Source organism: Euleptes europaea, chromosome 5 (assembly GCF_029931775.1).
Source record: "Euleptes europaea isolate rEulEur1 chromosome 5, rEulEur1.hap1, whole genome shotgun sequence".
NCBI lineage: Eukaryota > Metazoa > Chordata > Lepidosauria > Squamata > Sphaerodactylidae > Euleptes > Euleptes europaea.
The window spans coordinates 61,895,761-61,918,882 of NC_079316.1; the positions used below are offsets into that span (position 1 = coordinate 61,895,761).

The following is a 23,122-nucleotide window of genomic DNA, read 5'->3' on the forward strand; positions in this document are numbered from 1 at the left end:
TACAGAAACTATTTTGTGATAAAATGCCGACTGTAATTCAGAATCAGTTGCCAGCTTGGTGACAAAATTCATAAGGAAACTGAGAGATTTGATATTATACAGTGCAGTGCACTGCACTGGGACATTCTTGAGGATATTTCTGAAAAGTGAAGTACAGAAAGATGTCCTGATTAAATGGAAGTAGTAAGGCCACCGTGTTGAAGAAAAAGTGTTCATGTGGTTAGAGCGTCTCTCTGAGAGGAAATACTCAATAGAGCCCATCTTTGGATTTGGGTAGCCGCACTGTTAGGCCAAAGTTTCCTCAGATCACGTTATGCATGTATGCTGTACTATTCACTCAGCTCAGTGTCACTCATAATTCATTAGTAAATGAATTAGATGTATTTAGAAGTCAGCTTGCCCATGCAACTGATAAAGTCCCAGAAGAAATCATGTGGTTGGCATGTTGTACACATTAATATATCATGGCATAGAGGCAGCCACCATGTAGAATAATTTTAAGTGGCACCCAAATGGTAAGCCAATGTGTAAATGGTTGTAATAATTTTGTATAGAAATTCATTAAAATACAAGAAGATCATTGAAGCACCACATTTAAAAATATTCTTCTCAACTGTAGAGATTATTTTTCTTTCTTAGTGATACTTTCTTGCTTGGTTGCTAAATAATTCATTTTTAAAAATAAGAAAGAAACATACAATTCAAACATGAAGTAATGTGGAATCTATTTACCCTTTGGTTAATCCTTTTAATGTGAGTCCATATGTTGCAATTTATAGGAATGGGGTCAAAAATAAAGGATACATAAATACTAAATTCTTGATCAATTTTTAATAACATCAAGTGTGTACTGACATTTTGTTGTTCATTAAAATAACCTTTCCTTTTTACCCATGTGCCCATGGCAATGTATAACATAACAAACCATAATAAAAGCCAAATAAAACAATCCAAAGTAGTGGGAAAAGAGACTATGGCAATGATAATCCCAACTGACATTATGATTTAACTCTGATCTATTTGTTTATTTAGAAAGTTTAGATGCCGCCTTTCCAGAGAACCTGCCCAAGGCAGCTGGCAAATTAAAACAGGATCAAATAACAGAACAGCATATATATATATATATATATATATATATATATATATATATATATATATACACACACACACACACACACACACACACACACACATCAAGCATAATGATGCTCACAAAATTTCAAATGTGGTTTTCGATAAAGTCATTTTCCTGGGGGTAGGGGGAAACCCTTTGAGACAAACAAATCAGGACTCTTGAATTTATGTATCTATTAATTTATTTGCAATATTTATAGTCTGCCTTTCTCACTGGGACTCAAGGAGAATGACACAGAGTAAGTCAATGCAATCAACAGGATGAGACATCCAATAGAGAATGCAAGAGGAATTGGATTGTAGAAACACTGGTTTGCACTATGTTGGAGTTTTCTGTTAGCCTTGGTGTAAAAAGAAGAAATATAGTTTAAGACAGATAGTGCTGATATTATACTTCAGATTCTTAATGCTTTATATACTCACTATTTATTCACTCAGCTATTCATACTAATAATTTCTAACATTTGTCCCCCATGTCCATGTTATCTATCCTTTATATGAACGAAACCTGAATATGTTTAATTATGCATGTGTATAGATGTAGATCTTGACTGATTAGTCATAGCAATTTGTTCATGTCAAAAATAGCTCACTTAATAAAAAGGCCTCTTTGATTCTGAAAGCTCTATGGATAGAATTCTCACCCCCAATTACTGGACAAAAATGAGAAATGATCCAAAAAGAAATGCTCAAACAATATGAACAAAGAAAGCCCAACAACTGTGAGAAACATACAGATATGTAAGTTCCTAATGGCTGGTACTATCATGTGGTCAGTTCACATGATGTCATCCACTGTTTCATTAGGAACTAATAAAGGCAGGTGAGACAAAACAAACCAAGGAGAAGTCCTCAAGGGGGAAAAACTACAAACTAAAAGGTGTTCTCAAAACATCCAAAAATGGAACTATTGTTCACTGAAGGAAAAGGCCCTGTTTGTTTCATCTATAGAGGAGAGCATTGGGATGACAAGCAGACCTTAAAAGGACATGGGGAGCCAGAGATACCTTTTCTTAGACAAAGTTTAATAAATAAACAGAAGAAAATCTAACTTCTGCAAAATCCTCCTACGCAATGTCAGCTTGAAGTCTGAACTCCAGGCAAACGTTCTCTTTGTTTTTCCCTTTTCTATTGTACCACATTAAACTTTATTTTCTCAGCGAAGACAATGGCCTTATCTTGGAATGAGATCCTTATTCCTCAGCCCGGCGTGCACTCCTGCAGCACTTTCATATTGCAAAGACTCGACTCTTATGAAATAATGAGCGAAGAAAAAGAAGTCTTGACTTGACATAACGATAAATGAGGTGAAACTTTTTTTCCCGTCAAGAAACCAGGGTTGGCGCGCAGAAAAAAAGAAAGTTCTATTTTAATATGAAATATAAAGCATCCATTGTACAAAAAAAAGTATTTTTTTTCATCAGAAGCAAAGGAAGAATAAAGATAAAGGCTGCAACAGAATGAATGAGTTGAGAAAACTAAGATAATGTCGTTGATAATCAGTTCAAGGCGAAGCGTTATCCACCAGGCCATCGGTCCAGCCCTAGGGGAGAGCTTTTAAAAGTGTCCCTGTATGCATTTTCACTCTCCTCATTACCATACCTGCTCTTTGAAACTCACCAGTGGTTCCAACAAACTGCAGTGACACCTGCCGGAAAGAGCGGATGACCCGTCTTAATCAACTACTTCTGTGAAAAGTCTATGGAAAGAACTGCCGTCCCATCTTCACTTTGCTGTTCTGAAAGCTATTTGTCAATGGGTATCCTGAGAGCCATGGCTATGAACAAAGATCTGTGCCTGTGCATTGGAAATGTGGCACCATGATCAAAGCTAAGGAGAATCTCCCACTTGTTCCCTTTGTTCGTGAATGTGTCCCTTCTCTTATACTGCTACTAGGACTAGAATAATTATCTGTACTTTATCCTTTATCTAAGTAGAAGTATTATTCCATTAGTGTGGTTTCAGCATTGTCCTGAATGGGATTGGGGCCCTGAAGCATTCTATAGCTCCCTAATGAGGCTTTTTCTTTTGCCTGAAGACCACAAGCAAAGTTGCAATTGCCTCATGGTCATATGTTAGTAGTCTGAATGGTGAGGGTAACAATAATAAAAGTATCTTAAAGTAAATGTTCTGAATAATACAGCTAAATGTCAGTCATTAGCACAAAACATTGAAATGCAGTCTTAAACTATTAAGATCAATAGAGTGCTTGCAGTGGAATATGGACTATGCTCTAAAATGGGACTTTGTTCTTCAGTGATATACTAGGCATAGTAAAATATAGCTGGATACTGTATATTTAGATTGAGATTAAGATTAATTTGAAAACAGACATTGCAAAATATCACATTCATGGTTGAAATGTCATGTTGACTAAAATTTATAAATATTATACGAACTTCTGATAAACATGAGTGTTCTCATAACCATGTTTGCAGAAACATAAGACCGAGATCCCGTTGTTAAATTATTTACATGATAAAGTCACTACACAAATTTTGGATGGCAAATGATTCATTTGAACAAACCCTTATGTGATGAACTGCTATTTCCAATTCATACTTGAGACCTAGTTAAGAATTCACCAGACAGGATAAACACTATGTAATTCAAATGAAATAAGCATAATAGAAAACTGGCATCATCTTGTGGTGACTTTATCATGTCCAAAAATAATATGCGATTTGGTTTGGAGTTCTATTGCTTTCTACTGGGTGCAACTGGGTAGTGCTTCAATTATAAGGGAATAAGTGTGCTCAATAACTAGAGTGTTAGGTTTAGAAGAGATCTGCTCAGCCATGAAACTTGAAACTTGTTGGGTGATCTTGGCCAGGTAATTATTGTTAATTCTAGTCTATATCCCCCAAATTATTGTGAAAGTAAAATGAACTAAGGAAATGTTGATGGTCCAGTCTGAGATCTCAAGAAAGGATAGAATGGCAAGTTCTACATAAATAAACCATCTGAACTATTCAAACTGCCAGCATTTCCAAATTGATGATTTCCTCTTATATAAATAGTGCTGCTATTTGTCCAACATTCAAATCCATCAGAACACTGACCCATCTAGAGAATAAGAACATATTGTATAAGAGACATTATTGTTATGCATGTCTATGTCTATTCCCACTCTTCCCTGACAGATTCAACAGATGACTACTATTATGAGTACAGCACTGAATATACAACAACAAAACCCACAAACACCAGGCATGGTGTGTCTGCTAGAGATCCTGACTGGTTCCTTGAATACTTCAGCTACAATGGTACTGCGTCACACTTTCTTAAGGGGAAACAGGCAATTTCAAATGAAAAAAAATAGATCCAACAAAGCTTCACATCTTACTTTGTCTTCTTGGTTATTTGCAAAAATTCTATTTACTTGGATAGATTATTGTATTTCAAACAGTGTGACCACCACCTGTTTACAAAACAAATTGAGACCATTGTTATTATTTTCAATATAAATTATGTTTAAGCGTCCCATCTCTCATTGAAATTGATATATTGAGGATAAGAATATTTTACTACCATTACAGGAATTACAGTCTACCTTGATTCAAGAAAATCAAAGTAAATGGACCCATGCTCTGACTCAGTAGTACAATTCAGGCATTATACAAAACCATAGTTTACTTAACCTAACTATTGTAGGATAATCCAAACATGGGCCACTCCATTAACTATGGTTACTTAGGCTCCATCATACCAGAATCTGAAAAGTACGGTTTGATGTTGGTTGTTTAGCCATAATTACTCTTAACTATGGTTTCATGTGACATGCAAACACAGACATCTTGGCTTGTTTGCTGGGATCTGGCTTTGTATGCTACCTGGTTAGACAGACACATGGCCAGAGTTATGTCTGAATCAAGTCAATATTAGGCAGCTTCATATGATCAAATACATAGTTTTCCCATGATCCATTTCCATTTACTATGCTTATATAGTGTGTGGATTTGTCATTAAATATCTGTACAGTTTAAAAATGGAAGAAATACTTTCTATATGTTTAAATATTTTTCAGACAATATGTAGTGTAGTCATATAGTTAACACTGCATTAAACCACCTTATACTTTAATTCTACAGGGATACATATTCAGTAGGATATGCAAAAATTATTTTGTTTCATTCAGCAGCTTGATTCATTTTCTTAGCTCGTCTCAATAGTTTGCTTGATTTTGGGTCTGATTTGGGTAACTATTTCATTTCAATGTTGATAATTAAAAATATTTCCCACTGATTTTAAAGAACAAATTTTAATTCATTGCATTTTTTAGAAAAAAAATTCTTTTAGAATCAGATGAAATTTTCAGGTATGGGAACCGTCCATGAGTGAACAATGCCTGCTGAAATTCATCAAAAAGGTTTATTGGATCTGATAATTTTAAAAGACTTCTGCTCGTTCTGCTAGATGTTTTTGTGACTAATTTGCATGACATTTATATAGAACTTAGAGACACTGTTGGCAAAAACCCTGCAAAATTTCACGAAGGTTCTGGAGTTATCCGTGCAAACAGTATTTGAGGTTTGAGTTTATAATTATTTTGGTTAGTTCTTGCAAAAATTCAGACATTCCCAGGAAAATCTCTATTGAATGTGAATATGTAATACTACAGGATGTTGGAGTTTAAATGCTGAGTCAAAATGAAACTAATCCAGGCTTGTATGTGTTAATTAGGAACAATTAAATGGGAAATAATTTATTGATTTAATGAACAAACCAAAACTCCTACAAATATTTACTGGGAAAATATCCAGAAACCTATGTATTTTTCATACTTTTATAAGTCTCTACTTAGAATCACACTGAGAAAGCAAAGGAAGTACCTTAATTCAGCTGCCATATAACTTATTGTTATCAGACTTGTGGATCATATTGTCTGGTGCTCAAGCTCTCCTTAACTGCTTGGAAACCATTTCCCTGATATGAAAGGAAAGGCTTGAGGCAATTAGACAGCCAAAGAGCCAAATGAAGCAGCCAACCATTTGAAGTAGCTTCAGATGGTTTTGCTTTAGTTTGGAGTGATTCAGAGGGAACTGGCTTCATTTAAAAGTTTTTCCAATGCAGCTCCAAAGCAGGATTATTCATTTTGGAGTGAAAGCCTTTCCAAAGTGAATTCAGTCCCCTTACATTGACATCTGGATACAGAGGCAGTTGGCCATATGTAACTGAACAGAGGAAGAAGTGAGCTACTTGGTGATCCACACTGTTGCCCTCATTTGACTGCACACAGTGATAGCCTACACTGGTTGACACATGCAAACAGCAAATTTAGATATGAGGAAATGGAACAGCTGTTCTGCATGTGTAAAGCTATCGAGAGAATAATCCTCAGTGGAGTGGGGAAAGAGACTATAAAATAATTGATCGGTAATGGTTTACATGACTGCCATGACAAAACCTTAGCCTTTCATATGCAGAAGCCTAATAGTAAATGAAACTTTGTTTTATTTCATTGACAGTAAATCCATGCCAAGCCAAACCATGCCAGAATAATGGGATTTGTGAGAGGAACAGAAATAGCTATACATGCCGTTGTGTCAAACCTTATACAGGGTCCAAGTGTGAACATGGTGAGTGCTATTTTCATATTATTGTTGTTGTTACATAAAACATACTCACTTTTACATTCATCTTTTAATCAAAGTAATTTGCTAAGTGCTTAGTCGCAAGTGCATAATTGTTTGCAATTTAAACAAACTATTGTTAGCTTGGAGATTGCAAAATGTACATTCAATCTGCTCAAATATTTATTGCTATGTCAGCAGTTTTGAAATGAACTTCAAGATTATATCTATAGTATTTATGACATTCATAAGTTTGCATGGTTTATAAAAGTATTTTAAAATAAAAGAAATCTGCAGTGCTGACATCTCATATATTTGAGATGTTACATGTATTTTTTGCGTCAAGCTTTTTAACCTTTAAAAAAATCACTACCTATCATGATCAAACCATGTAGTACTCGGATATGGACAGATACATAAACTTTGCTTTATTCCAATGTAATACATCTAATTCAATGCTCTGTCAGCATCTCTATCATAGTAAAGGCACTGAGGGTCCATGTTCGTTGACCATTGGTTAGTCTCCAAGAGACAGGCAGATAATTTAAAAGTACATAAGCATCCTCAAAGATGAGTGAACATTCTAATAGAAAATCGATATGATCTATCATCTTGCCAGAAAGACTTGAACTACAACTCATCCCCCTTATGAAATCAGTGATTTCATGAAAAGAATTGATCTCTTCCAAGAGATGAAACAGCACAGAGAAGCGGCACCTAATGAGAGATGATGTTTCATAGCACACGGAAATGATTCCAATAACTAAAAACCCAAGTTTTCACAAAGTTTTCCATAGACTTTTCCCAGAAGTTTTCAAAACTTATATTGGTGATGCCAAGGACATGTCATTATAACACATCCACAATGTCCCCACAGCATACCAATCATGCTGCATATGGTGGTGGGTTCCAACTATAAAACCTTAATTTGAATGACAGAGCCCTGGAATAGAAAACATTATTGCCTGGGTGAAGTATTAGCTCCACACTAGAGCAATCTATGAAAATCAGAGTTGAGCATTTCATTGATTATTTTTTCATTATTGATTACAATAATTACAGAAATTGGATGTTTTGTAATTAGTGTAACAAACATAAACATACAACGAACACCCCCATGTGTTTCTTACGTTTTGTTCCATTTCTTTTGTTACTATACTCTTGTCTCTCTACAATTAGTCTTGTAGTCTTGTCTTGCTCAACTGCAATTATATACCTATGTGAGATATTCCAGTCCTGAAGGAGTGGGACTTTGCCTTCTCCTCCCAAAGCCTGCTCTGCTGAGCCAATTTTTTCCTTGCAGTCTGTGCTCACTTGCTTGCCTTCAGCTTTCCAAACCTTACCCTCCCAGGCAAATCTACCTCAAGGTCTCCCTGCTGCTGCCTGCCTGTCCAGATGCCTTGTCCTCCTTGTGCTAACAAATGCCCTTGCTTTGACAGTCTGCCTTGTTCTCATGCTACTGATCACTGTGCACTGCTGTACGTGTTACTATGTGTTTTGACTTTTTCCTAGCAATTATCCCGTAGACTTGAATATTAAATAGAGATGCCTTTCATTGCCTCAAAAAGGGGGACAACTTTATACTACATGTCTGAAATTTGGGGGTATGGATGTCCTAGGGAAGTGCTACAATGTCAGTCACCCTGAGTTTTGTCCAATTTGGATGGAAATCATGAAGGTACACATCCAAGAAGAGGGGGGAGGTCTTCCATTGAATGGAAAATAATAATGAAATGGCATTATGAAAATGAAACGACAATAATGAAAGAAACAATAACAAAATAAAACCATATGAAACAAGTCAATAACAAAACAGTCTCCTTTGTAATTATTAACAAAATCAAAATTAATGAACCAAACTCCCATGAACAAGTCTAATGAAAATATGATACTGACAGTGGAATCATAAGCGATTTCTTCTGACTTTCTGCATCTATTAAAGTCACTGTAAATGTATTAATGGTTGTAGGGTACTATCAGGTAATGGCATGGTGTGAGCTATGGAAGTAGTGATATGTCCTCGAAAAAATTCCGGCTGTCCTCGACCAGGGCCAGGGCCTTCTCAGCTCTGCCCCCAGCCTGATGGAAAGATATGCCCAGTGAGGGTCGGGCCCTGCAGCATTTGAAACAGTCCCGCAAGGCCTGTAAACTGAGCTGTTCGGCCATGCATATGGTTGAGGACAGCAACAGTTTCCATCTGGCTGGCCTCCCCGCCTTCTCCTCCTCCCCGCCTCTGCTGTGCTGTCTGCTATTGTCTTAGATCACGACAGGTAGTCGTATTAGTCTGTAACTAGCAGGCAATGGCAAACTACTTCAATTGGAAGGACTTTTAAATGAAGCCAGTTCCCTCTGAATCACTCCAAACTAAAGCAAAACTACTTCCAAACATCTCTTGCCCTGAAAACCCAATGGGATCAGAATAAGCCAACTGTTACTTGAGGGCAAAAATAAAAAATCCCAATGTATTTTTTTTAAAGATTTCAGAGTTTTCTGAACAGTTGAGGCTTTCCTCAGGTCTCCCCTTTCCCAACTGTTCCGGGCTGTATTGTGTGGGTTTTTGATCCCCACTCTAGGGCCAGGTCCAGAATTAGATATAATGGTATAGTTATGGTTGCCAAGGCAGGAGGGTCTGGTCAGGAGAAAATATGGAAATGGCATCACACAATGCTGCCATATAATTTATGATTTAAAAAATGGAAATGACATCACCAGATTGCAGCGATGCTCTTGAAACCCTATCAATCTATGGTTTTTATCATAGAGATCCAGCAGGTTCCTAGAGCATCACCACATTGGTCATGCCACTTCCAGGTTTTTGGCCAGAAATAATATCACGTGATGCCTTTTCTACCTCCCTGTTTCCTCCTGTGGCTCATTTGCTGCTCATGAATGCTCCTGTTACTGCTATTCCTTTGAGCAACAGCTGACAGCAAGGACGAACTGAAGGACCTCTCCCACTGGAGGCAAGTAAGTGGCATCCCTTAGTATAGTGGTGATGAAATTGCAGCAAAGGGAAGAGATAACGTACTTGTCCGTTTTACCTGTACCTACCACAGTGGAAAACACATGTCAAAGAAACAACTGCAATAGAGGAGACTGTCTTATAAGCCTAATACCACCTTATTATCGATGCAGTTGCAGATATCCCTATCAGCTACCATTATGTGACAGAGGTAAGTACTATGGAGATAATGTTTGCTAACCAACATCACTGAACTAATGCTTCTATTCTACATGACTACTCGAAAAGTGAACCAAATCCTTCATAGATGTTTTTTTAGTTATTGACATCCTCCATTAAATATAACCTTTAAACGTGGACAAAATTACTTGCTTCTAACACTGCACCCTGTCCTTCCTCCAAGATGCTTAGGTTGGTTGATATTGAGTTATTTTATGTTTACAATGACCCTATAGACAGAGAGACAGTGTCTTTCTCAAGGCTTATTAGCTTCATGGGTTTCCTCCAAAACTGAATGTGCTACTATACCATATTTTCCATTAGGGGTATGCATTCGGCTAAACCTGAATGGGGGGAAAACTTGAAAAATACCTTTTCGGTATATTTCAGGGGGGGGTTACCAGTTAGAAAATAGAGGCCCCCCAAAAAAAGGAAGATGAAAAAGTGGATTCTGAACAATGCTGAATTTTTTCAGCATTATTCGGGGCCGCTTTGGCCCCACCACCATTTCCCTTCCCTCCCCTCCCTCCCTGCTTCCTTCCCCACCATCATTCCCCCCCTTCCTCCCCCCTTACTTACCTGCTGGTCAGATCACCAGTGCCTAGCCTCTGTAAAGACCACGGACCTCGCAGAGGCCCCAGGGGGATCATATTCGTGCTGCTTGCCAGCTCCCAACTTCTCAAGGAGGAGCCAGCAAGTAGTGCCGATCTCAACCCCAGGCAGATCAGAGCTGCGTTGCCTGCCGGCTCCCACCTCCTCAAGGAGGTCAGGGCTGGCAAGAAGCCCTGATCTGAACCCCGGGGGATCAGATCCGCACTGCATGCCAGGTCCTGCCTTCTGAACCCCTTAGCAGCATAGGACTGAACCCTTGGCTCCACAGAACCCAGCGCCCAGGTGTGAGCCACATATTTCTCAGGTTTAATGAATCTGAAAATTTTCACATTATTCAAATAGCCAAATCTTTTATATTCAGCTTTTCAGATTTTTGAAATTTTCCTGGTTTATTAAATCTGAACCCAAAAATTACCTGGGGGAAAGCCCTAGTCACCATTTCTGTTTAGAAGAGTACTGCCAACTGTGTGCCTGCATGCATTACTCTTGAAAGCTATTAATCTCATTTAAAAGCCTGATTTGTTTTGTTGTCTGAACACTGGCAGCAAAATCTGTTTGTAGACCAAACCCTTGCAAAAATGGAGGCACCTGTGTGAAACACCGAATAAGATCCAAGTTCACATGCAACTGTCCTGAGCCATTCAGAGGAACATATTGTGAGATTGGTAAGCAAATGCTCTATCTTTAAGTGGTGGACAAATTAACATATGGGAAGGAAGGGATTCCAGATCTGATAGTATACTCTGAACTAAATGAAACATGCTGGAGAACTTGTGGCTGCCAACAGATTTGCTATCACCATTTTAAAGCGTTTTTAAAATGCTGAAGGGCCCAATCCTAATCAAGCCCACAGTGCAGAACTCTTAACTCAAACGCAAAAACAGCCATGGGGCATATAATGGCATTCCTTTTGTAGAACCGGAAGACTGTTTTACAGAAAATGGCCACACATACAGAGGAAATGTTAGTCAAACAGTGCTGAAGAAGACTTGTCTTCACTGGACATCTCACCTTCTGTTGGAGAGCAGCTACAATGCATTTATGGAACATGCTGACTACTATGACCTTGGTGACCATAACCTCTGCAGGTAAACTTCTGTTCATGCATTCAGAATGTTCTCCTTCCCCAAACCTTCTATGAATAACGATGCTGGAGAAGAAGAAGAATCCCTGTGGCAACTAACTCAGTACCAAATGGACTGAATTATTTTCTGCTGCCACTTATGGGAATAACTACTCGGAAGTTAATAGCACTGTTTAAATACTGCCAGCGTGAATGAACAGTCATTGGCTTAGTTAAGTGAAACTTTCATACACGTTAAAAGAAGGATTCCAAAGTCGATGTTTGTTGGTGTCTCACCTGTGAAAGATGCATGTTAATTCCTTGAACTAGTAAAGCTAACACAATTCATGAAATATTAGTGATCAATTGAAAGTCAAACCAGGCATAACCAATGTATGCGTACTGGCAAGTTTGCTGTCTAAAGTGCAGAGGAGTGCACAGTGTATTGTTTGGAGAAAACCAAGAAGTCAAATGAGGGGAGCTTAACTCTGCCTGTTCCCACTCCTTATGAATTATATTGAGCTGCATTATTCAGAACACTTACTGGATTGTGGTTTTAATAGTTTTAATAATTGTTATTATATATTTTGTTAGCCACTCTGAGCTGTGCTAGACTGGGGGAGGGCGGGATATAAATATAAACAATGAACAATACATTAAGATAGCTTTATCTTATATTATTGTTGTTGTCACCCTCTGTTACTTTACATATTTTTTCCAGCGTGGTGTAGGGGTTAAGAGCAGTGGTTTGGAGTGGTGGACTCTGATCTGAAGATCCGGGTTTGATTCCCCACTACTGTACATGAGCAGCAGAGGCTAATCCGGTGAACTGGATTTGTTTCCCCACTCCTATACATGAAGCCAGCTGGGTCACACTCTCCCAGACCCACCTATCTCACAGGGTGTCTGTTGTGGGGTGGGGGAGGGAAGGTGATTGTAAGCCGGTTTGATTCTTCCTTAAATGGTGGAGAAAGTCGGCATATAAAAACCAGCTCTTCTTCTTCTTGAATCACTCTAGGTGAGAGAGCCATACTAGGATAAAAATGCTTCAAACAATGGAATGCCAGAAAGAGGAGTGGCAGGGTTTAGCTCCCCTCACCTGTGTATTTCATTTTCTGTAAAAAAAATAAAAATAAAATTGACACCTCCCACTCCTATGTGAATATGTATGGATATCCCCATCTTATCTAGTTTGGCCTTAGGTCTCTTTGGTTGTACAAGGTTTAAGTAGTGAGTGATCATCATCAGCAATAAAAATGTTATGACTAATAATAACTGTAAATACATAATAAACAACCCCCTCACTGGAACCAAACATATTATATTATATTATATTATATTATATTATATTATATTATATTATATTATATTATATTATATTATATTATATTATATTATATTATATTATATTATATTATATTAGCTACACATGCAGAGGAAATGTTTACAAACAGTGCTTTGTAAAAATAGTGGTATTCAATACCATGAAAAGAAGACACACAACATTAGTGAAGATCGTATTTGTATATCGTGTGAACCTTTTTCAGTTCTGCTATCTTTCTGCTGCTCATTTAGTAATTTGCTCACTTCTGACTGGTGACTATCAAAATATCCCTCCTTCAGGAATCCAGATGGTGATGAAAAGCCCTGGTGCTTTGTCAACGTGGATAACAAGGTGAAATGGGATTTCTGTGATGTCTCCCCCTGCTCAGCAACAGGTAGAGTGGATAATAATGTGGAACATATTAATTCAAGTTGAAAGGTGTAGCAGATTGGCAGACTTTGTGAATTGCCTGCCATCTATCTGCCACTACAACACAGCCCACAAAATTATAGTGACTCTTGCATGATTTTTTAACAGTGTTCTTGAAGCTCTGCCCAAGAGTTTTGTGTTATTATAGGAACTGCTATTTGTAGATTGCTAAGAAGTATGCCAAACAAATAACAGGTTCTGGGATGTCTACTGTCAAGAGACCCAGAATGAATGAAATATGAAACACTACATCGCAAAACAAACCATTCGCAGAAGGAAGGAATAATATTCCACCTGAGCCTATTAGGAATTATACATTACTGATGCACTGTGAAAAACATCTTTGATGCTGAAAAGTTGCATTTCTGTGAATAGCCATTTCAGAGTTGAAAGTGGTGTGTATGTGTGTGGCTATACCTTGGATTGCCATGCTAGTCCAAAATGGGGGTGCTTTATCCTGTCTGAAATTTGGTCTGGAGAATTCCTTGGGAAAGGGGTACAGTCTCTAAAAATTTCATCCTAGTAGAATGGGAGGAAATGTGTCCACATTCAAAGTGACAGGCATGAAAGCCAAAACACTGAAATTAATATCTTCTAAAATGAACACAACAAAACCAAACAAAAGAACCCAAGAAGAAGAGTTGGTTTTTATATGCCAGCCTTCTCTCCCACTTAAGAAAGAATCAAACTGGTTTACAATCACCTTCCTTTCCCCTCCCCACAACAGACACCCTGTGAGGTAGGTGGGGCTGAAAGAGTGTGACTAGCCCAAGGCCACCCAGCTGGCTTCATGTGGAAGAATGGGAAAACAAATACAGTTCCCCAGATTAGCCTCTGCCATTCATGTGGAGGAGTGGGGAATCAAACCCGGTTCCCCAGATCAGAGTCCACTCCAAACCACCCTTCTTAACCACTACACCCCACTGGCTCCCACAAACAAGCATAAGCAAGTAACTTTAGGCATATCCTGGCTGTAATGATGTAAAATAGAATGACTTGTCTTTGCAAGTGGAGACTGAGAGAAAATGTCACCAATCATGCAGTATTTCTAAAAGGTTGCCATATCCTTTATATTATAACAGAGCCCTTTGGGACTACACCCAGCTTTATCATGAGGCCTAGAGTGGGTAACAGACCCAATGCCTGTGGACAACCAGAGACAATGAGATCACTCAAAAGGATCTATGGTGGAACCAAGACTACTCCTGGCAAGCATCCATGGCAAGCCTCTCTTCAGAGGAAGTTTTCAATGGGCTCTTCCATGCCCAAGGGGCACTACTGTGGAGGAGTCCTGATTGAACCATGCTGGGTTCTTACTGCTGCTCACTGCATTGTGTAAGGATGCCTACCGTGTTTTACTGATTTGGTGTTGAGCTGCTACATTACTGTTAGGAAATTAGCTAACACACAGACAGCAGAGAATCAGACTAATTGTGGTGCAGAGAAAACAAAAGAGAATTTCCTCTCCCCAAATACTAAAACTCGGGAGCATTTAATAAAGTGAATGAACAGTGGATTCACGTGAGGCAAAAGAAAGTACTCCTTCATGCAATGTGCTCTTAACATGTGGAACTCAGTGCCCCAGGTTAGTGATGGCCACTTGTTTAAAGGTCCCTCGGTTGCTAAATGGAATCGCCATTCAGAGGCAGTAAACCTCTGAATGCCAGTTGTTGCCGGCTTTCAAGAGATGAAAAGTTTGACCTCTGTGGCTTTGCTGGTGGGCCTTCCAGGACATCTGCCTGACCAATGTGAGAAACAGGGTACTGGATCACTGCTCTGATCCAGCTGGAATCTTCTTTTGGCCTTGTATCCAGTGCACCACTTTTGCCTCATTCTGTCCTGGTTCCGCTGCAATGCAGTTAAGTACTAGTTCTGCTGTCACTTTAGTATTAAAAATGGTTCCATGTGGCTTTGATTGTATTGGCTAGTCAAAGCATCCCAAATTCAAATTGTGTGCCCAAACTTGCTGAGAGAGAGAGAGAGAGAGAGAGAGAGAGAGAGAGAGAGAGACACACACACACACACACCAGGCTCCATTTACCTTGGCACTTTGCACAAGATTGACCCTGTGGTGTAGGATCATATGTCTAGGAATAGGGGGATGATTATTTAATCACTTCCTTTTAGCAGAATGTTTCCAAAGTCTGTAGAATGAAAGTGGCTTTGTTTTTTCAATGTTGTTTAATTCTCATAGGTTAATATATTAGAGATATTTTCCATGGTGTCGTGGAGATCTGTGTACAGAGGTTGAACTAGAAGGTCTTTGAATTCTCTTGAAGCTCTTTTATCCTGACTCTGGGTTTTTTTCCTTCATAGGACAAACATATATAACCTCCAAGTGTCCCTAGGGGACCAAGATCTCACTAGGAATGAGCATCATGAGCAGAAGTTTGATGTAGAAAAAATAATTATACATGGACACTATCAAGAAAGGGAGCATGTCCCATACAATGATATTGGCAAGTTTGTATGATATGTGTTGCTTACAAATATTAATGCTGTCTGAGGACAGAAGAAGCAAACAGTGGGCATTAGCTGAACAACATCACAGGCTGAAAGGACAAATATGTTGGGCAGTAGAATGTACAATCCTGGAAGGTGGTGAAGTCCTCATCTATTAGAAATGCTAGAAAATAGATTGGATTAGATACAAAGTACCAGCACTAGAACAATGCTTTTGGAACAGGACTTCTTTCTTCTCACTACAACCTTGAGATCCCCCAGTTCTGCTCCTGGGAGTCAAGGGACCCTCACAAACAGAATGGGGAAATCAGCTGGAGATAGCATTATAAAGGGATAGCTGTCAAAAATACCTCACTTCTCCACTGACACTACACCGTTGGACAAGAGCATCTTTGGATACAACCTATTGAATTTTTCAGATACTTATACATATTTATTTATTGCATAGCAAGTTCAGAAAAATGGACCTGTTGAGGGTATGAGAAGCCTGCATATGTTTATATCCTATTGTGAATGGAACATCGATGCAGAGATTAAGATTATAATTATGCTCTTTATAATTATCCTGAATGTATCCCGTTGCTGGTTAGTTAGCTTGCTTTGTGGGAGACAAAAAATTTCAAATTGGTTTCTGCACAGAATAAGTCAAATTATTAGAAATAGCCCTCTTATATAGCCTTAGGGAAAACAATAACATGAAACAGGCTGTTCTGTGATGTTTTTCCACCCACTTCCCCCCCCTCCCCAAAAGTGCAAAACATCAGTGGGATGCTGGTATTGGAAGCAACTGTATGATATGTGCAGAACAGGCTTGCTGCATCTCTGTTCAGCCCTCCATCCCTTCCACAATGACTCCACATCATTTTCTCTTCTGGGAGAAAAGCAGCTGTAATTAGCTTTGAGTGGAGAAATTGCATAGAGGGAAAGAGTTAAGCTCCCCTGTCCTTCAACAGTCTTAATTCCCAATTTCAGCCTGTCTTTCGTTTTTTAAAAGTCAAGTGGGAAGAAAAAAGCAGGAAAGCCAGTGTGATGTAGTGGCTATAGCATCAGACTAAACCTGTGGAGACCTGAGCCATGAAGTTCGTTGGGTGACCATAGACCAGTCACCATCTTTTAGCCTAACTAGCACACAAGGTTGTTGTGAGGATAAAACAGAAGAGAGAACCACGTATGCTGCTGGGAGTTCATTGGAGGAAGAATAAAAATATAACGGATAGAATCACAGACGTTTCCAGTTTCGACGATGTGTTATTAAAGGGAAGTAAAAAAATAACTGCGAAGTTAAAGTCAACTTAGAGAAGACTACATTTCCCACAAATAGATGTATTCAAGTAATAACACGTAATCAACTGTATCCCACAATATTGTCTTCTGTTCTTCCATACAGCTCTGCTGAAGTTGAAGGCAGTTGATGGCCACTGTGCAGTGGAAACAAAATACGTCAAACCAGTCTGTTTGCCAGATTCTGTATTTCCTGATGGCACAGAATGTTATATCTCAGGTTGGGGGCTTACTGAAACAGGTGAGGAATAAAGTAATGGACTATAGTTAACATAACTCTCACGCATACCCACATCCAGTTAACCCTTTGCTGAGAATGCTCTGTTGTTGAGCCAAGGTAATAAGAGCCACCTTCCAGGCCCATATTGCAGTACCTATATCCAAGTAGTATCTCATTCCATATCTTGCAAAATTCTATCGGCCCTAAAGTAATTGAAACCCAATCAAAATGTTAGTTTTTAATGTCACATCACCAAAATAAGCAGTTAGCTGTCTTGTTTTTGTTTAGTGAATATGGTTTAAATGTGTGCTCAATAGTTAGAGCTGGTATATATATACATATATATAGTTAGAGCTGGTTTACATATATACTGGAAGCATTATTATATATATATGGTATATAGATGACATGAGAACAATAGCTTTAGTAGAACCAACGCTTGCCTTTGGTAACTCTCTCTGGCATGGTTAATATCAGGCCTCATGATGCCAGTGTACAAAATTACCTCAGAGTATATTTATCACAACAAAAAGTATTGTGAATATTTTTAAACAAGGATGAAAGAGATAACTTTAAAAATCCCTAAATGTTCAATGTCAGGGTGAAAACAGATGTAACTTTAATAGAGTGGTAGAGACAACTGACACACATCCCCACCAGTGTTAATTTGTACAGCAATTTTATTCAAAAGACTCCATGAAGCTATAATTGAGTGTAGCCATGTGCTTCATTGAACATATGTGAAGCTGCCTGTTCATCATTCTCCTGGAGATTATGAGAACTGGAAGCATTATTACAGCTTTATTTAGTCTTTGATTTACTGGCTGAAGAAGAATTTAATGAATTTGCAGATATGTTCCTCTGCTGTGTAAATGGCTGATGGGTGAAAAATCCACTGTGATTTCTACATTACATCTGCATTCACCTTCACTTACTATAAGAGACTTTTTTGAGTGTTGTCACAAGGTGCTATGCAGGGATAGCTCCTAGAAAGTTGGAAGTCTCATACCTTATGGAGCTCCTGTTTCTAATAGGATGTAGACATCCTTTTAAGTTTTCCTTAATTTAAATCAAGCGGCTGGCTATTCTCCAAATATATAAGATTGTAGATGGCATGAATAGAGACAGTGTCTGAAGTGAGATGATATTGCTACGGTTGGTCAGATAATATATCCACGTTTTACTGACCACTACACATCATCTCTGCAGAACAAGTCAATCATTGGAGTTACACTGCAGATTATGCATTTATAACCAATGCCAGGCATTTGACAATGTAACTTTGGGAAAGAAAAAAAAGAACTTGGCTGAAAACTGAAGCTGCTTAAGTGTACAATGAAAAACATATTTAGGCCAAGCATGTCTGCCATTTGCTCCTCTCCATTTTGGTCATATGTCACTCATCGTCTTGACTTTATTCAAAGAATCAAAACAGAGTGAATGAGATTGTGCTCCATTTACAGATTCTGAGCCATAACGAGGAAAGGAACCCAGGAACTGTGACAGTATTTTCCAGCCTATTGGTTTGGATAAGTTTTTGATAAGCAGCATCTGGATTTTTCGATGCTTATTGAAACTGAACTGCCAAATCTATTCAAGTTCAGCTAAACCTCTCTGACATACTGTGAGTTCCTCGGAAGGAAGAAATGATTCTTGTGCTTAAAAATCAGATAATGAGAGCTTTCTGAAAAATGCATTTTCTCACTTTTCATTTAATGAGTTGCTGTAAAATAGCAGGTGGACAATATGTCAGTCATGTTCCCAAAAGTACTCTGATGTTTTATGAGCAATATAATCCAATATGAAGTATATACATCTTTTGATATAATTAATATTGAAAGTAAGAAGCATCGGGTATGCAGATATGGTAGGTTATGTGCTGATGGTATGTTTTAATAACTCTTATTCTTCCATGGCACAGCTACCTTTCTAAAATAACACATTCATAGTTCCCAGTGTATGATTGTTATCTGACTGGCTGACCTGCTCTGATGTCACAGTAGGAATGCTCAGATTTCCCCCCATTTCATTTGTACTTCAGGAAACTCAGGGCAGCTCTTTAGCCTTTCTACAATACTTTTGGGTTTGTTTAGGCAAAGAGTTAGTTATTCATACAGAAAGTTTTGCAGCCGATCAAGAACTGAACGCACATGAAGTTGCCTTATACTGAATCAGACCCTTGGTCCATCAAAGTCAGTATTAACTACTCTGACCAGCAGTAGCTCTCCAGGGTGTCAGGCAGAGGTCTTTCACATCACCTACTTGCCTAGTCCCTTTAACCGGAGATGCCAGGGATTGACCCTGGGTCCTTCTGCATGCCAAGCAGATGTTCTACCACTGAGCCACAGCCCTTCCCCAACCTTTGTTTCTCTAAGCAAGACCCAACAAACTGATTGTACCACATCTGCAGTGCAATATGAAACAGAGCAGTACCCTTCTAAGCCCAGTGAGAGCCACTGTGGTGCAATGGTTAGAATGTTGGCCTAGGGCCTGGGAGAAACAGGTTCAAATTCCCATTTTGCAATGGAAGCTTGCTGGGTGACTTTGGATCAGTAATGGATTCTGAGCCTAACCTACTTCATAGGGCTGTTGTGAAGATAAAATGGAGGAGAATTATGTAAGCCACTTTGGGTCATCATTGGGGAGAAAAGAGTGATATAAATGAAATAAATAATAAATATATAAATGGTGTGATTCTGTTTCGGATTGTACTGCTAGCATTTGATAGCAGAGGATCTGGGCAATGTAGGGGTCTTTCAAGAATCCAAAATTAAATTTTGATTCCTAATTGAAAATGTTAATTGAATGTGTATAAGCATTGCGTTCAGACTTCTGAATGACACTGTGTTGTGGAATGTAGTTTGAGTAGCTCCAAACCCTTTTGCAGTACTTGCTGCTTACAACAAGAAAACATCTTAGGTGCTTAAAAGCATGACAATGACCAATATGTTATTAAAGGGTACCTTGTAAGCCTACCACAAGCAGGTTAAAATGGGTCCCAAAGAAAGTCAAAATATCATTGATTATCCAGCGTATAAGATTCTTCAAATATATTGATGCAATGACCAAAAGTAGACGCAATAAATGTCAGGATTTGAACAAGACAGTTCAGCTTTGAATCACTACTGCCCTTGAAAAGTCTACAAGAGTTGAATCTTCCTAGATTAATCACTGCAAATCTAATAAACTGTGGATTTTCAAAGTCAAAACGGCAGGAAGAGAAATAACTCATGTAACAGCATATAAATTGAGGTCCCAAAGCCTTTTTAAAAATGATAACTTTTGTGTGCCTTGGTCATTTCTAATCCTCTATCCTCACAAAATTCTTATTGAATTCAGCATATAATTTTTACTTCCCAATAGACAATCATATGGTAGGCCCCAACAATATTCTGTGATCCAGTTAAAAAAAGAAAAACCCACAAAGATGTAGCTACAGAAAGATGGAAAGCAAGAGTTTCTTTATTTTCCTGGCATTCGTCCTGCAGGTGAGGAATCTCATCAGCTGTTAGATGCCAGAGTAAAGCTGATTTCCCAGACGCAGTGTAATGCGCCAAGCGCATATAAGAACAGACTGGATGAAAGCATGCTTTGTGCAGGAAATCTTCAGAGAACAAGAGCTGATACTTGTCAGGTCTGTTGCTTTTTCGGTATTTGAACACTAATTTCTCTTTTTAAAAAATGTAAATAGGCTATGCAGAGTAATGTCTGGCAGGGTACTACATATGTATCTGCTTCTTGTATCAGATATATTACAACAACCTCCTTCCTTTCAACATGATGTGAGAGGAATGTCCTTCAAAGCAACAGCAGCTCTTCTGGTGACAGACAAGCCTATGGGAGAAGTTCAATTGGTATAAGCCACAAAAACCTGGGAGTGTGACAAGGTTTCTCCCAACACATCTTGTTCATATGATCCATACCTCTCCTTTCTGCCTCCCCACCCCATTTTGTTCTTTGTGCATTGCCATGCTATTACACAGAGCCTTTGTATTTATTTGCCTCTTTATTTCTCTTTCCTAGGATATCTCCAGAAGGGGAGCATATCCCTAATGTCCTAAGCTTTAAAATGAATAATACTGGGAAAGCTACGGGGTTCTGTTCTGCATCTCTGAGCAGTTTGTCCAGGGGAGAACAGGTCCCCAGTATTTTAGTACACGTGGAGACATACTGCCTTCCAAATAACTCCTTTAACACATAGGTGTTCTCTCCACAAACACACCTCCCCATCATAATGATGGCCATTCTGCTAATAAATAATATTGTGCGGCTAATGATTAAATAATATTGTGAAGTGAAAAAGCTATCAGAAAGGCTGCCTTCAAGTCTCCTTCGTGATTAATTTGCAGCTAGATAGTAACTGTACTACACTACTACTACTCCACACTAATTATGCAATCTGATGCAGTTATTCCAGTTTAATTTAATTGAGATCAACGGATTTACAATGGAGCAGCTATAGATATAAGATTGGCCCAAATTATAGTGGTCTGAGGGTCAAGTTTGTCCATCCTATAATAGTTAAACTCGCAGAAAGTCCAGAGCAGGTATGGCTGGATAAATTATTAATTGACGAAAACCCTACGATCCCAAAACAAGTGGCCAAGTTTTGTCCTGGTGTGATAAAAGCCTGGAGCAAGAAAAGGGTCGATGGAAAGGATAAGGAAATTTAATAAGTATGGAAACTCTGCTCCAAGTTTTATACTGCAAATAGTATTTTATCTGTTTTTATTTGTCTTGTTACCATTTTTTTAAATGTAAGGTTCGAGATTTTGGATTTGTAGCATAGCAATGCAATATTATATTTACTGTTTGACTGCAATAAATTATTATTATTATTATATAAGATTGCACTGTAAAACTTGCCCTTTCTTGGCCTATGTTTGTACAAAAATGCTGGGAAATTCTCATTCTTCTGACTGTGGCATAACATTTGATATTGGCTAATATTTTTGGTTTGGAATTATTATTTCTATCTCTTAATAGGGAGATTCAGGTGGTCCTTTAACCTGTGTTAAAAATGGCTCTTATTATATCTATGGAATTGTGAGCTGGGGAGACCAATGTGGATTAAAAAATAAACCAGGTGTTTATACCCGTGTGACAAGATTTCTCAGTTGGATTAGGAGAAAAATTCAACACGAGTCTATTTAGCACAATTAAGAAATATCATCAGGAACTAAAGAAAGGTAAAGCAAAAACATTGATCCATAATGATAAATTATGAAGATGTTACTATATATTTTGTATTATTAAGAATATATTTTGTAAAAAGATTGTTAAGAAATGTGGATTTCTAACTGCAGTGGGTAATTACAAATGTACAAGCAGGGAACACACAAGTATTTGTGGGGGGGGCATCTCATATCCCCTCCCCCACTATTTCCCCTCTCCATTCTCTGAAAGCCCCCATAGCCCCTCCTCTTTTCCTGCTTCCTTCTCCTTCCCACAGAACAGATATTCGACCTTTATCTGCCCCTTTATGTTGAACTTTCCCTCCCCCCAGCAACCTCTACCTAGCAAAACTGTATCCTACAGTTTAAAAACTGTATCCTACAGTTTAGAATGCTGTGGTTACCTAGCAACAGCCATTGAGAGCTTCTATTTCTTAAAGCTACAGGTGCTAATTTAATTATTTTGGGATTTTTAAAATCCCCAATGTATTTTTTGTTTTTAGATTTCAGATTTTTATGTAAACCTGGGGTGTTTTTCAGATTTGTGGAAAGATCTGTCTTGTCTGTTCATGGCTCAAACTATGTATTTACATATCCTTAGATTTGGCCAACTTAGAATATACAAGTGGGGGCCCACGAAACCTGTGGGAAGGAAGGAATCCCATCTC

The 23,122-nt window shown here is 38.4% G+C and overlaps 1 protein-coding gene across 1 annotated transcript; it reads left to right on the forward strand.

The window, feature by feature from the left end:
- The first annotated feature begins 4,240 nt into the window (after positions 1–4,240).
- Positions 4,241–22,434, forward strand: HABP2 (hyaluronan binding protein 2). The gene is made up of 12 exons (XM_056850454.1): positions 4,241–4,400; positions 6,603–6,713; positions 9,764–9,880; positions 11,046–11,165; positions 11,417–11,588; positions 13,187–13,298; positions 14,401–14,651; positions 15,573–15,575; positions 15,633–15,775; positions 17,167–17,301; positions 20,769–20,914; positions 22,267–22,434. The coding sequence occupies exons 1-12, from the start codon at positions 4,241–4,243 to the stop codon at positions 22,432–22,434; spliced, it is 1,638 nt and encodes a 545-aa protein (XP_056706432.1).
- The last annotated feature ends 688 nt before the right edge of the window (positions 22,435–23,122 follow it).